We start from the raw sequence: 12,659 nt of genomic DNA on the forward strand, positions 1-12,659 counted from the left end.
TGTGTCATCGTACGAACAAAAAATAAATTATCAATTACACCGTACATTTGTCTGGTTGTCGTGGGTTAAAGCAAATTAGGTCCATGTTAATAAATTTTCATGATAGTAATATGAATATAAATAGCTGTTGCCCTTGAATTCATTTGCGATAACTTCAGTTTTTTCGGTTTGAATGGAAACCTAAAGAAAAATAATATCTATTCTCTCTCTCTCTCTCTCTTAAGGATTTTCTAGAATTAAAGTTGATTTTAAAAAGCCAACTACAATTCATGTTATAATTATTGGTAACAGACAAACATACAGATAGCAAACAAGGCATCAGAATGCAGCAATTCATTGTAATTATAAATGGATGATTAATTTTAAGATAACAGTATTTACAAAAATGATTAAAAGTTAAGTTAACTTATCAGTGAATTTATGGGTCGCCAGTAAAAGAAAAAAGAGCACGTCTTTCTTCAAGTGTAAACGGCATATTATCAGAATATTAGTGGTTTTTTTTATTACATTAACTCTTTTTCTTAGATTTGAGCAATTAGCCTCGACATAGCAACATTCAAACCAAAAATGTTTGAACCCCATGCTGACGGTCAGTTTAAGAAACAACTTGCATGTTGCTATTTTACAAATTCACTAAATGGCTAAAATTAGGGAGAATAATATAAACCTAATTTAATGGAATAACAATAGTTTTCGGTAATCGGTATGGATGAATACTAAATTCTATTTATCTGTGTTATTTTTGAAGTTACGGTATTATATTTCAAGATTACGTACTTATTTTTATATTCAACTTTAATTAAAAACTTGGAAATATGCAAACCAGGACTTTTGATCACATAGGTTGGCAGCCCCGTAATGACAATGACATATATATTATTCGTATTTATTGATCAAAAAAATGTCCGTCGCAAAATGCAATCGTAAATAATGATTGAATAATTGTGAAACACTACCAATTTAAGCTAATTAGATTTGTGTGTTGCGCCAGACGATTCACCAACTACCCGTCTGGCTTTGTGTGGTTCCAATAGTGTTTTTAAAGCCTCAAAAATGACGATCGAAGGTAATAAGGAACAAGCGGAAAGGTGCGTAGAGGTTGCGCAAATTGCCTTCGCGGCTGGTAATATTGAGAAGGCCGAGCGTTTTTTGCTGAAAGCGGAGAGATTGTACCCTACAACGCGTGCTAAAGAGTTTCTAACACGGGTCCGTGCCGCTGCGTCGACCACACCAACGAAACAGACAACTCCACCAGGTACACCGAATTCCGAGGATTTGAGACGACGTAAGAACCTAAACCACCAGCCCACCCAGAGAGAATACACGCAAGAACAGTTGGAAGCTGTACGGAGAGTCAAAACTAAGTGCAAAGACTTCTATGAAGTATTAGGTGAGTACGAAAATAGATATTAATTGTACCAAGGACATAGTGAATTTACCGTCGTGTTAAATTACATTTACACTACGTTCGGTAGCGTGACGAAAGAGTGTTTGTTGTGTTGAAGTGGCTCATTACATTATCATGTTGTCATCAATATCATGATATTTTAATTGCTTAAAACGCACATAACTTAGAAAAGTTGGAGGTGCGTGCTGGGATTCAAACTCAACCATGACAGTCAGTTAAAGTCCTACCATTGCTATAATTGTTTCTAAATAAGTAACTTTTCATGCAGGTGTGTCAAAAGAAGCAACTGACTCGGATATAAAAAAAGCGTATAAGAAATTAGCTCTGCAGTTGCATCCGGACAAGAATCATGCGCCGGGAGCTGCTGAGGCCTTCAAGGTATGCACCGTTCAAAGTTATTGACAGTAGATTTATAAAACAAGAAAGTTTATGTCCTAATTTTGTGAACAACTCTCTCTACTGCAACTTGCCCTGTTTTGGTTTGGGCTTTGCCCACTTAATTGAATTGCATTTGCACCCGTGCTAATAATATAAATGTGAGAGTGTTTCTGTTTTTTGGAGCTTATCTGGAAAAGTACTTCCACAATGTAGAAGAACTGCAGAATCACTGAATCAGTTTAAGAATGGACTGGATAAACATCAAGAAATGATATAGACGCATCAGCGAAAGCTGCTTAGTCTATTAAATAATAATAATAATAATGTTTATTTCTAAGCATCATTCTTGCTATGCTGTGTTCCGTATGGTTGCCGGTGTCATTACAGGCTCATGAGACTTAACACCTATGCCTCAGGTTGATGGACATATGGCAACACTAAGCAGGACTCGTGCATGCCCTGCGAGTGTTTCTCTGTCTATAGGCGATTTTAAACCTACTATCATCACGGCTAGTATGGCCAGGAGACAATTATCTCCCCGGGGAAAGGATAAAAATGCATCTTCTCCCACAGCTTTATCAACTCTCTCGCACAAGTGGAAATAATATCCAAATAATATATCTCATATCTTTAAACGTGCAATGCTTGTGTATGTATAATAGGAATCTTGAAATCGGCTTCAACGATTTTCATGAAATCTAGTATACAGGGGGTTTCGGCACTTTTGAAACGTCAAATCAGTCGGTTTGTAGTGGCTCTACCAGTTCGGAAGGCAGATTCAACTGAGAAGAGCAGGCAAGAAACTCAGCAGATTACTCTTTTCCAACATCATTTTAAAGTTTAACAACCTTTTGATTTTTTCTGTTTTGTGAGAGATGAGAGCGGAGTGGCCTGCTTCCAAGCAGCCTTGTCGTTAAGGAATTCATCAATCGTGTAGTAACCACGATTTGTTAAATGTGTTTTAATATATTGTTTAAACTTAGGTAAAGGTAGATCTAATATTACCTTCGGTATCATGTTATAAAAGCATATACCCATCCCCACAAACAGTGACGTGCACTGGGTTTCTTACCAGGGTATGCATACACCAGTAAAATTGCATAAAACGGCACAAATTCTCCTCCTATACGAGTTATATATCAATGTTAGGGTATGCAGTGATTTTGTGCATGTATGGAGTGCACGCTACTGCCCACAAAGGATTTCTGTACTTTTCTCAGACGATATGCAGATATCACTAATTTATGTCCGTTTCTAGTTAGTCGACTGTTCATATCGACTTTTTGTTTAAAATAACATGTTTTGTTTAATAAAGATTATATTATTATAAATATATTGCGAGGCTACTGTATTTATACCTATTTCTTTAAATTTGGTACGAAGGGATATAGGATTTACGAAGGGTCAGCTAGTGTGAGATGGTGATAACAAAAAGAACACCCGGCTAAGTTTGTTGTGGGCTTCTTCTTAGACCAGGGCGCAATTGGAACCCTCGTAGCTTTAGTTTTAAGTTTACATAATAACGCATCAAAAGCGCCATCTATGTGCCTATTTGAATAAAGAAATATTTGACTTGACTTGACTTGACTTGACTTTTTGTAATAATAAACGAGGGTAAACTTCACCTATTCCATGTGCCAGTGAGGCCAGCAGGTGGACACGTTAATTATATCCCCTGTAACCCCCTATAACTTATTGATATAATTTTTATCTCCTACCCTTTTTTATAGTTAGTAAGCCCACCACTAAATGTAAAAAAAAAAAAAAAACTTGTGAGCCGTCACGGGACGCCTGGCAGATGTGAAACATCGAAATTGTTTTCCGTAAGTTATTGCAGATATTGCATTATGAAAAGATATTAAGCATTACTTAAAACATTGTAATTTTTATTTTATATTTTTGACATGCCATTTGAATAAATTTATACTGTAATTTAAATTTTTAATTCGATATTGTATATTAAGTAATACTAATTGTTGTTTTAAATGTATTAATATGGGCTTTGCCTGGAATAAAGAAATTATTATTGTTATTATTATTACAAATTTGTTGCACAAAAAAAAAATACAACCTAATGGATGGAACTCACTACTCCTTTTTGTACAAAATTAAAATTCACTTTTAGTGTTACATACGAAATATAAAATTCAATCGTATAGCGTGGCGATGCGTCACCGCTGCCTGTGTCGCCACGCCAACAATCAGGTTTACCCTCCGCCTATAGATGTTTCACATCAACATGTCGTGTGTCTTTCTTGATGTAATTTTGCACACAATTGGCTCGCATCGTTGAAGTCGACATGGGATATTTATCCCGGAAAATCGACAGTTGATAAAGCTGTGGGAGAAGATACATTTTTATCCTTTCCCTCAACAATCCAGGCTGTGGGCAACGCGGCGGCGATACTCACGGACGCCGAAAAGCGAAAACAGTACGACGTGCGCGCGGACGAGCCCCAGCATCCGTCGCACACGCACCGCCAGTTCTACGCGCGGGGCTTCGAGTCCGACCTCACCGCTGAGGAACTCTTCAACATGTTCTTCGGAGGCACCGGTGAGTGACCTGGTTTCCAATTCATTGCAGATGCTCTTCTTGTTTATGGCTTATGGTATTCTTCTCTGGAAGTCACACGCACATGGATGGCTACACGATTTTAACAGGATGAAGGTAGGTGCGAAACCCAGTGCGCGCGCACACCGTCACAAAAAACCGACACCCTGAAGTTAGCTTTAAGGTTGGACAGTGTGCACTTTCAATTGTCAAAGTCTTCGCGCTCATTCCGGTGATTTAATTGATTCAATTGTACAAACAAGTCTCAAATTTTAATGTTGAAACTTGGTTTTCCGATGATGAGATAACTAGATAATGCGTTATAATGAAACTTTTTAGTTGTTGGTGTGGTGTTCTCTGCAAGCGTAGAAGACTTTTATCTTGTTACGCCAAAGAAGAATAACTTGTGACGCGTGTACATAGGTACAGGAGCTATACTTAAATCAATTTTTGGGTAGGCATTTGTGGAGGCTTTTGTGCATGTATCAAGTGCACGCCACTGAATATACCGGAAACACAGTTAAAGTATATAAAGACTAGCTGTTGCCCGCGACTTCGTCTGCGTTTGATTTTATTTTTTCATGTGGCATTAATTTTAGTTGCAGTTCTAAAAAAATTAAAGTATTCAGTATCCCTAAGCCTTAAGTGAGGGGTTTGCTGCTCTCCGCTGAGGCGTTCTGTCCTCTATCTCCAACCACAGTTTGGGCAAAATTAAACACATTATAACCTCCATAGTACAAAAAATATTATTTAAATCGGTTATAATTTGGAGTTATGGTGTAAAATCGTCAAGCACTTTCATCCCCTCTCCCAAAGGAACCGATCTTAATGTCGGGATAAAAAGTATCCTATATTACTTCTAACACTTCCAAGAATATGTGAACAAAGTTTCGTGAGGATCGGTTAAGTAGTTTTTGCGTGAGAGCGTGAAAAACAAACTTACATTGACATTTATAATATTAAGTAGGGAAGAAACGAAGTGTATGCCAAACGTACCTTTCTCCGCCAGCTTTCCCTGGCGCGGGCCCCACGGTGTACACCCGCAGGCGGGCGCGCGAGCCCGAGCCGCGGGACAGCAACGCGGGCCTCATGCAAATGCTGCCCGTACTGGTTCTGGTGCTGCTGTCCATGATGTCCGGCTTCTTCATCAGCGAGCCCGTGTACAGCCTGGCCCACACGCCCAAGTACCCTGTCCCCAGAGAGACTGTTAATCTGAAGGTGAGGAGTTAAAAGACTGCAGGAACTCCCTCCCTAAGCTAGTTCCGCTGTCCGGGGCACTGGCCATGACACTGGCGAGCGTTTTCGAAATATAACTTGCATTTTATATTAACAGAACCTTATTATCAAAATTAAGCTTAATTTTCTATTCTCCGCGAAAAGCAGGAGAATTTACAATGAATAATTGTTAAGTCAACATCTCCTGAGGATGCGAAACGTGCGTGGAAGGTACATTGCCGAGGATCTGTTTGGTGTGGAGTATAAGGATTGAAGAAATTATAAATTACACCACACCAATTCTCCTGCTTTTCGCGGAGTATAGCAAATAAAGCTTAATTTTTATGATATATCATGGATTTCCGCAAAAACGCCTGCTTCTATCCAATATTAACAGAACCTTTTATTTCTGCGAAAATAAGATTTTTTTTACAATGGAGGTTGCGTAGAAGAAGTAAAGCGACGTATGGCGATAGCTAGAACTGCGATGGACAGGCTGAAGAAAATATGAAAAAACAGGGCATAAAAAAAGCTACTAAGATCCGGCTTGTTCAAACACTTGTTTTCCCCATATTTTTATACGCTGCATCGACGTGGACTTTGCGACTGGTCGAGAAGAAGAAAATTGACGCTCCTCTATCTCCAACCACAGTTTGGGCAAAATTAAACACATATTATAACCTCCATAGTACAAAAATTATAATTTGGAGTTGTGGTGTAAAATCGTCAAGCACTTTCATCCCCTCTCCCAAAGGAACCGATCTTAATGTCGGGATAAAAAGTATCCTATATTACTTCTAACACTTCCAAGAATATGTGAACAAAGTTTCATGAGGATCGGTTAAGTATTTTTTTGCGTGAAAGCGTAACAAACAAACTCACATTGACATTTTTAATATTAAGTAGGGAAGAAACGAAGTGAACGATCTGGATACGTGGTGCTGGAGACGAATGCTGGGAGTGTCATGGACCGAATGTCGTACCAACATCTCTGTACTCCAAGAATGGGCATTAAAACACGTCTTTCGGCGTTAGTACAGAGTCGCATCAAATTCTTTGGGCACGTCTCCCGGTGTGAGAGTGCCTCCATAGAGCGTCTTGTCGTGCAGGGCAAGGTGGAGGGCACTAGAGGGCGAGGAAGGTCACCCTAGCGATGGACCGATCAGATTAAGTCTGCTGTGGGTGGCCCTTTGCACGAGTGCACCAGGCTTTCAGCCAGCCGAGAGTGGCGGATGCTCGTGGGGCGTGTGACATCTGCCCTCAAAGACGCTTCATGATGACCGCGACCACTCTGTCAAGAGTGTAACGACAAATAAGAAGATATTTTTTGGATATAGTAAAACATCTTAGCCAATAGAAAACTTCAGAGTTTGGAACATCGTCCCAAGGTTGCCTGCCTTTCGGTATTCTATAGGGTATATTTTTTGACGGCCGAGTGGCGCAGTGGGCAACGACTCTGCTTTCTGAGTCCAAGGCCGTGGGTTCGATTCCCACAAATTGAGAGTGTTTGTGTGATGAACATGAATGTTTTTCAGTGTCTGGGTGTTTATCTGTATATTACAAGTATTTATGTTTATTATATTCATAAAAAAATATTCATCAGCTATCTCAGTACCCATAACACAAGCTACGCTTACTTTGGGGCTAGATGGCGATGTGTGTATTGTCGTAGTATATTTAGTATTTAGTATATTTCGGAGAGTGTGCTCAAGAACTGTTTGATCTAGTTCCCCCCTCGCCTTTTTAACATCGAACCGCGAGGCACCGTAAGGATCTGCGTCCCTACGTGGTCGATATAGCGTCGGACCGCACCGCTAGGATCTGGAATGCCTACAATATAAGTACCTTTGCCAGAGAGTCGCCGGTTCCGAAATTTTTTATATGCATTTTAAATTTATAAAATATATTTTATTTATTTATAATAAATAAATAAATGATTATTTATGATTTTCAGGTGCCCTACTACGTGAAAGATAACTTCCACACAGACTACCAAGGCTCGCTGCGGCGACTCGAAATGGCGATCGAGGAGGAATATATAGGTGAGGCTACGGATCCAACGTCATTACTTTACACAAACATTTTTTCACCGTTGAACAACGACAGCCTGACGGACGGACAGCTAGATAGTTTATTCAAACAGCCGTTTGGCGCAGTTTGCAGCGACCCTGTTTTCTGTGTCCAAGGCCGTGGGTTCGATTCCCACAACTGGAAAATGTCTGTGTGATGAACATTAATGTATTTAAGTGTCTGGATTTTAATCTGTATACTAGCGGACCCCAGCGCGATCCGTCGGGCTGATTTGTGAATCTAAACCATCCAGGGTGCCACCCAAACGCATACCGAAAAATTCATTTAAATCGGTCCAGCCGTCTAGGAGGAGTTCAGTGACACACACACGCACACAAGAAATATATATATATAAGATTATAAGTATTTATGTGTATATTAATCATAAAAATTCTTCATCAGTTATCTTAGCACCCATGACACAAGCTACGCTTACTTTGGGACTAGATGGCGATGTGTGTATTTTCGTAGTATATTTATTTATTATTTATAATTTCAGTTGGCCTACGTCACGCGTGTCAGCGCGAGCGGAACTACCGCGACAGCGTCGCTTGGAAGGCGCGCAACTTTGGCGATCCGCGACACCACGCCGACGCGCAAAGACTTCGCATGCCCTCCTGCGAGAAATTGCAGCAATTCCAGCGCTAACCGCGTAATGTACCAATAAATATAATAGCCTGTGCATTCGTTTCCTTCCCGTCCTTAAGGCTATACCTAACAATAAAAATTCATACCCAACAAATATTTCATACCCAACAATAACTTGCATACCCAAAAAAAACATTCATACCCAACAAAAATGTTTCATACCCAACAATAATAGTCCATAAAAAGCGTTGCCAAACACACGCGCAGATACTTCGTATGCCCTAATGCGAGCGCTAACTGCGTAATGTACCAATAAAAATGATACCCTGTGCATTCGTTTCGTTTCCCGTCCCCGAAGGCTATACCTAACAATAAAAACCCATACCCAACTATAATTGTCATACCCAACAATAACTTTCATACCAAACAAAAAAGTTTCACACTCTTTTAGTCCATAAAAAACAATGATAGTTTCATAGCCAACTAAAAGCGTCGCCAAACGTATTCGTATGCCCTCCTGCGATAAGTTGCAACAATTCCAGATTCCAGATTCCAAAAAATATATAATTATTGCTGTTCCATATCCAACAATAATAATTCATACCCATCAAAAACTTTCATACCCAAACTAAAAAATTCATACCCTACTAAAAGCGTAAAGCGATTTCAATAAATATAACAGCCTGTGAATTCGTTTCCTTTTCCATCTTAACTACTCATTTTCCAAAGTGTTAGTACTAGAGATGTGCCGAATGTAGATTTAACCGAATACGTATGTTCGGCCGAATATTAATGACAAGGTTGCTTGGAAGCATCCGGCTCCGCTTTCATCTCTCACAAGATAGAAAAATGAATGTTAAAATATAAAATGTAAATTTTTGATGTTGGAAAAGAGCAACTGCTGAGTTTCTTGCCGGCTTCTTCTCGGTAGAATCTGCCTTCCGAACCGGTGGTAGAGTCACTACACACGGACAGACTTGACGTTTCAAAAGTGCTTGTATTAGGCCTACTTGAAATAAATGAATTTTGAATTTTTTGAATTTTTTTTGAATTGGGTCCAAATATACCGAACCGAATGATTCGGCCAAATTAGTGTGACGGCCGATTGGCGCAGTGGGCAGCGACCCTGCTTTTTAAGTCCAAGGCCGTGGGTTCGATTCCCACAACTGGACAATATTTGTGTGACGAACATAAATGTTTTCAGTGTCTGGGTGTTTATCCATATATTAAAAGTATTTATGTATATTATTCATAAAAATTCTTCATCAGTTATCTTACTACCCATAACACAATCTACGCTTACTTTGAGACTAGATGGCGATGTGTGTATTGTCGTAGTATATTTATTTATTATAGTGTTCGTAAAAATTCAATTTCACAGAAATTTAATTTAGTCCAATTTATCATATGCAACAAAAAAGCAGAGGTTATTTGATTAGAATTTTATTTAAATTGACTGTCAAAATTAATCTTTTTTATTTTGTCAATAAATAATTGGTACAAAAAGTAGTGTTTCTTGCATTTACAACATTCGGAATAAACCACACTTCTTTAGTAATTAGTTGACCTTAATGTTTAATAAAATTACAATTTAAATTTAAATATTCGGTAATTATTTATCAAATCAACCGAATATTCGGCCGCATACGAACATGAAAAACAAATATGCCGAATGTACTGAATACGAACATTCGGCGCATCTCTAGTTAGTGCTATTCTATACCTAACAATAATAATTCATACCCATCAATAAATTTCATACCCAACAGAAATATTTCAAATCCAACCAAAAGTGCGAGTCTCCAATAAAAAGGGCAAAAATAAAAATTTTGTTGTATGTTCCTTAAATATTTATTTTATTCTTTCTTCAGTATTTGTTGTTATAGCGGCAACTAAAATTTCAACTGTTCTAACTATATCAGTTCAAGAGTTACAGCCTGGTCACAGACGGACGGACAAAGGAGTCTAGTAATAGGAGCCCATTTTACCATTTGGGTACCCTAAAAAATAACCATAAATCGCTTTGTGCAATTCTTTTGGGACATTGATGACAAACCGATGAATAATATACCGGTGTCTCGATTAAAAAAATTGGTTGTCTGTAAAGTCGGCTTACTGGCGATAGTTGAACGTGACAACGTCGTTAGAAAATACTGATGGAATGGTTGCATTTTTCAAAAGAAAATTTAATTTTATTTGTTTGATAGATATTATCGTTGCTATAAACAATTGACACCACATTCACTTTTCACTGCACTTGCCGAAAACATGTAAATGTATTATTGTATAGAAGCTGTCCACGCGGACGCATCGCTCACTCAAGTAGGAGAAAGACAGATGTCGAACGCGGAGGCTTTGCCTCTTTGTCGCTCGTTCCGCGCTCTCGCTTGCACTTCAAGCCTTGAATGGAACGCCTCATAGCGAGGTAACGCCGCATTCGTTTTTTCTTGCGTGCAGCCGGCTCCATCGAATTATAAGACGTTGTCACGTCATAAAACATTATTGACTCAAGTATATCTATATCATCGAAATCATGCACTTATGTATTGTAATATTAATCTATGTCTTTAACTAATCGTAACGTAGATAAATACCTATCACCAGTGACGTGCATAGAGGGTATGCACAGGGTATGCAGATGGTATAAAATGAAGAAAATCTCCACTACGAGTTTTAAAAACTTTAGGGTAGGCTTTTTATAACTATTACAAAGCCTATCCTTAAGTTTTTTATAACTCGTACTGGTGATTTTCTTAATTTTATATCATCTGCATACCCTGTGCATACCCTCTATGCACGCCACTGCCTATCACCTGTGTAGCTTTCGACACGAGAATATATGCATCATATAATGTAAACAATATTTTTATTACTTCTTTTAGTGTAAAGTTAATTTTCATTTTGTTGAGAATATAATCTTATTTCATTGGATTCTTATTATGTTAACGCACTTTTTTTTTTAAGCATACTTTGCAGTATCATTAAATATCTTTAAATCGCGGTTAAAAGACTATTTCCTGTCTAGTATGTGGTAAAATATCTATGTAACGATATATATATATATATATATATATAAATACTAGTGGACCCCCAGCGCCATCTGTCGAGCTAATTTGTGAATCTAAACCATCCAGGGTGCCATCAGGGTATACCAAAAAATTCATTCAAATCGGTCCAGCCGTCTAGGAGAATTTCAGTGACACACACGCACACAAGAAATGTTTTGTTTCATAATAAAATGTTAATTAAGCCTAATTTGCTATACTCCGAGAAAAGCAGGAGAATCTGTATGTGTTATTTACAATTTCTTCAATCTTTCTTTAATCCTAACAATTATTAATTGTACAGTCAAAATCTCCTGTGGAAGCTCCGGTATCTGAGCGACACGTGCGTAGAGGGTACATTGCCGAAAGATGTTTGGTGTGGAGTATAAGGATTGAAGACATTATAAAGTACACCATACAGATTCTCCTGCTTTTCGCGGAGTATAGCAAGTTAAGCCTAATTTTCATAAGCTTCAATTTTAGATTAGATGCTATTTTAAGACAAGTAAGAAATAATGATGATATTCATCGATCATTATCTGTTTGCAAACTGTCATAATCGACATAAACGACACTCCATTTTTTTCTTACACGCTTTTTATGCAAACAATCTTTCAATTACTTAACAGTGGAAAGATCGTTTTGAAAATATTAAAAAATAATAAAAGAATAAAGAATACTTTTATTTTATTTATTTCAACACATTGATTTTTTAAACACACTTTACATTAATAAATAATTAAAACATTGTTTACGTAATACATGTTAGCAAAAATAGAATGTAAATAAATATTGGTTATTTGCAGTATTAGTTCCTAAATTGGAGGGTTTCAGTGCATTCCCCAACTCAAAATGACCCTGTTGATAAATAGTCTATCTTTTCTCTGAAATAATTAGTCGTCGAGAGTCACAAGCAAAAAAAAAACATTATTCCCATAAACACTTATAGAATCATTTAATATTTTAAGTTATTGTATTTATAAGCAATTATTCTCGTTTATGGTGTGCTGTTATGCTCTGATAATTTAGAAATGTCCAACTATTCAAACAGTATCGCCTTGACTCTCTGTACATTCCGTGATAAAAAAAGGTTAAATTTAAAAAAAAAAACTAAAAAAATCATACATAAACAATGTCTAGTTTTTAGTTGGAAGTTTCTAAACGAACAGACTACATTGATTAATTACATTTATTTATTGTTTGTTGTTTTATCAAATAGATGACTATAATTTAGTGGGATTGGTATTAAATAGTTTGTCACAAAACTAAAAATAATTAAACTATACAGCACTAAAAGTAAAACTAGAGAAATAAAATGTAAATTGAGCTTTAAAACTATGTAAATTAGGTCTATCTTCCCGGAGAAGGACATAGATTTCAACGGAATTGTCATGTCCCTGTTTAA

At 37.5% G+C, this 12,659-nt stretch overlaps 1 protein-coding gene across 2 annotated transcripts; it reads left to right on the top strand.

The window, feature by feature from the left end:
• The first annotated feature begins 1,053 nt into the window (after positions 1-1,053).
• Positions 1,054-10,529, top strand: LOC120635337 (dnaJ homolog subfamily B member 12). Of its 2 annotated transcripts, XM_039906315.1 has the most exons (7): positions 1,054-1,390; positions 1,677-1,786; positions 4,169-4,340; positions 5,347-5,555; positions 7,507-7,594; positions 8,122-8,274; positions 10,501-10,529. In XM_039906315.1, exons 1-6 carry the CDS (start codon positions 1,054-1,056, stop codon positions 8,268-8,270), a joined length of 1,065 nt encoding a protein of 354 aa, XP_039762249.1. In that variant the 3' UTR covers positions 8,271-8,274; positions 10,501-10,529. The 2 variants fall into 2 exon arrangements, with proteins under 2 accessions (XP_039762249.1, XP_039762248.1); XM_039906314.1 differs by lacking the exon at positions 10,501-10,529 and having other exon boundaries at positions 8,122-8,754.
• The last annotated feature ends 2,130 nt before the right edge of the window (positions 10,530-12,659 follow it).

This window comes from Pararge aegeria, chromosome 26 (genome assembly GCF_905163445.1).
Source record: "Pararge aegeria chromosome 26, ilParAegt1.1, whole genome shotgun sequence".
Lineage (NCBI taxonomy): Eukaryota > Metazoa > Arthropoda > Insecta > Lepidoptera > Nymphalidae > Pararge > Pararge aegeria.

Coding starts and splice junctions, on each gene's coding strand:
- LOC120635337 (XM_039906315.1), top strand. CDS start 1,054: ATGACGATCGAAGGTAATAAGGAACAAGCGGAAAGGTGCGTAGAGGTT. Junction 5,556..7,506: donor GAGAGACTGTTAATCTGAAG/GTGAGGAGTTAA, acceptor TATGATTTTCAG/GTGCCCTACTACGTGAAAGA. Junction 7,595..8,121: donor GATCGAGGAGGAATATATAG/GTGAGGCTACGG, acceptor TTATAATTTCAG/TTGGCCTACGTCACGCGTGT.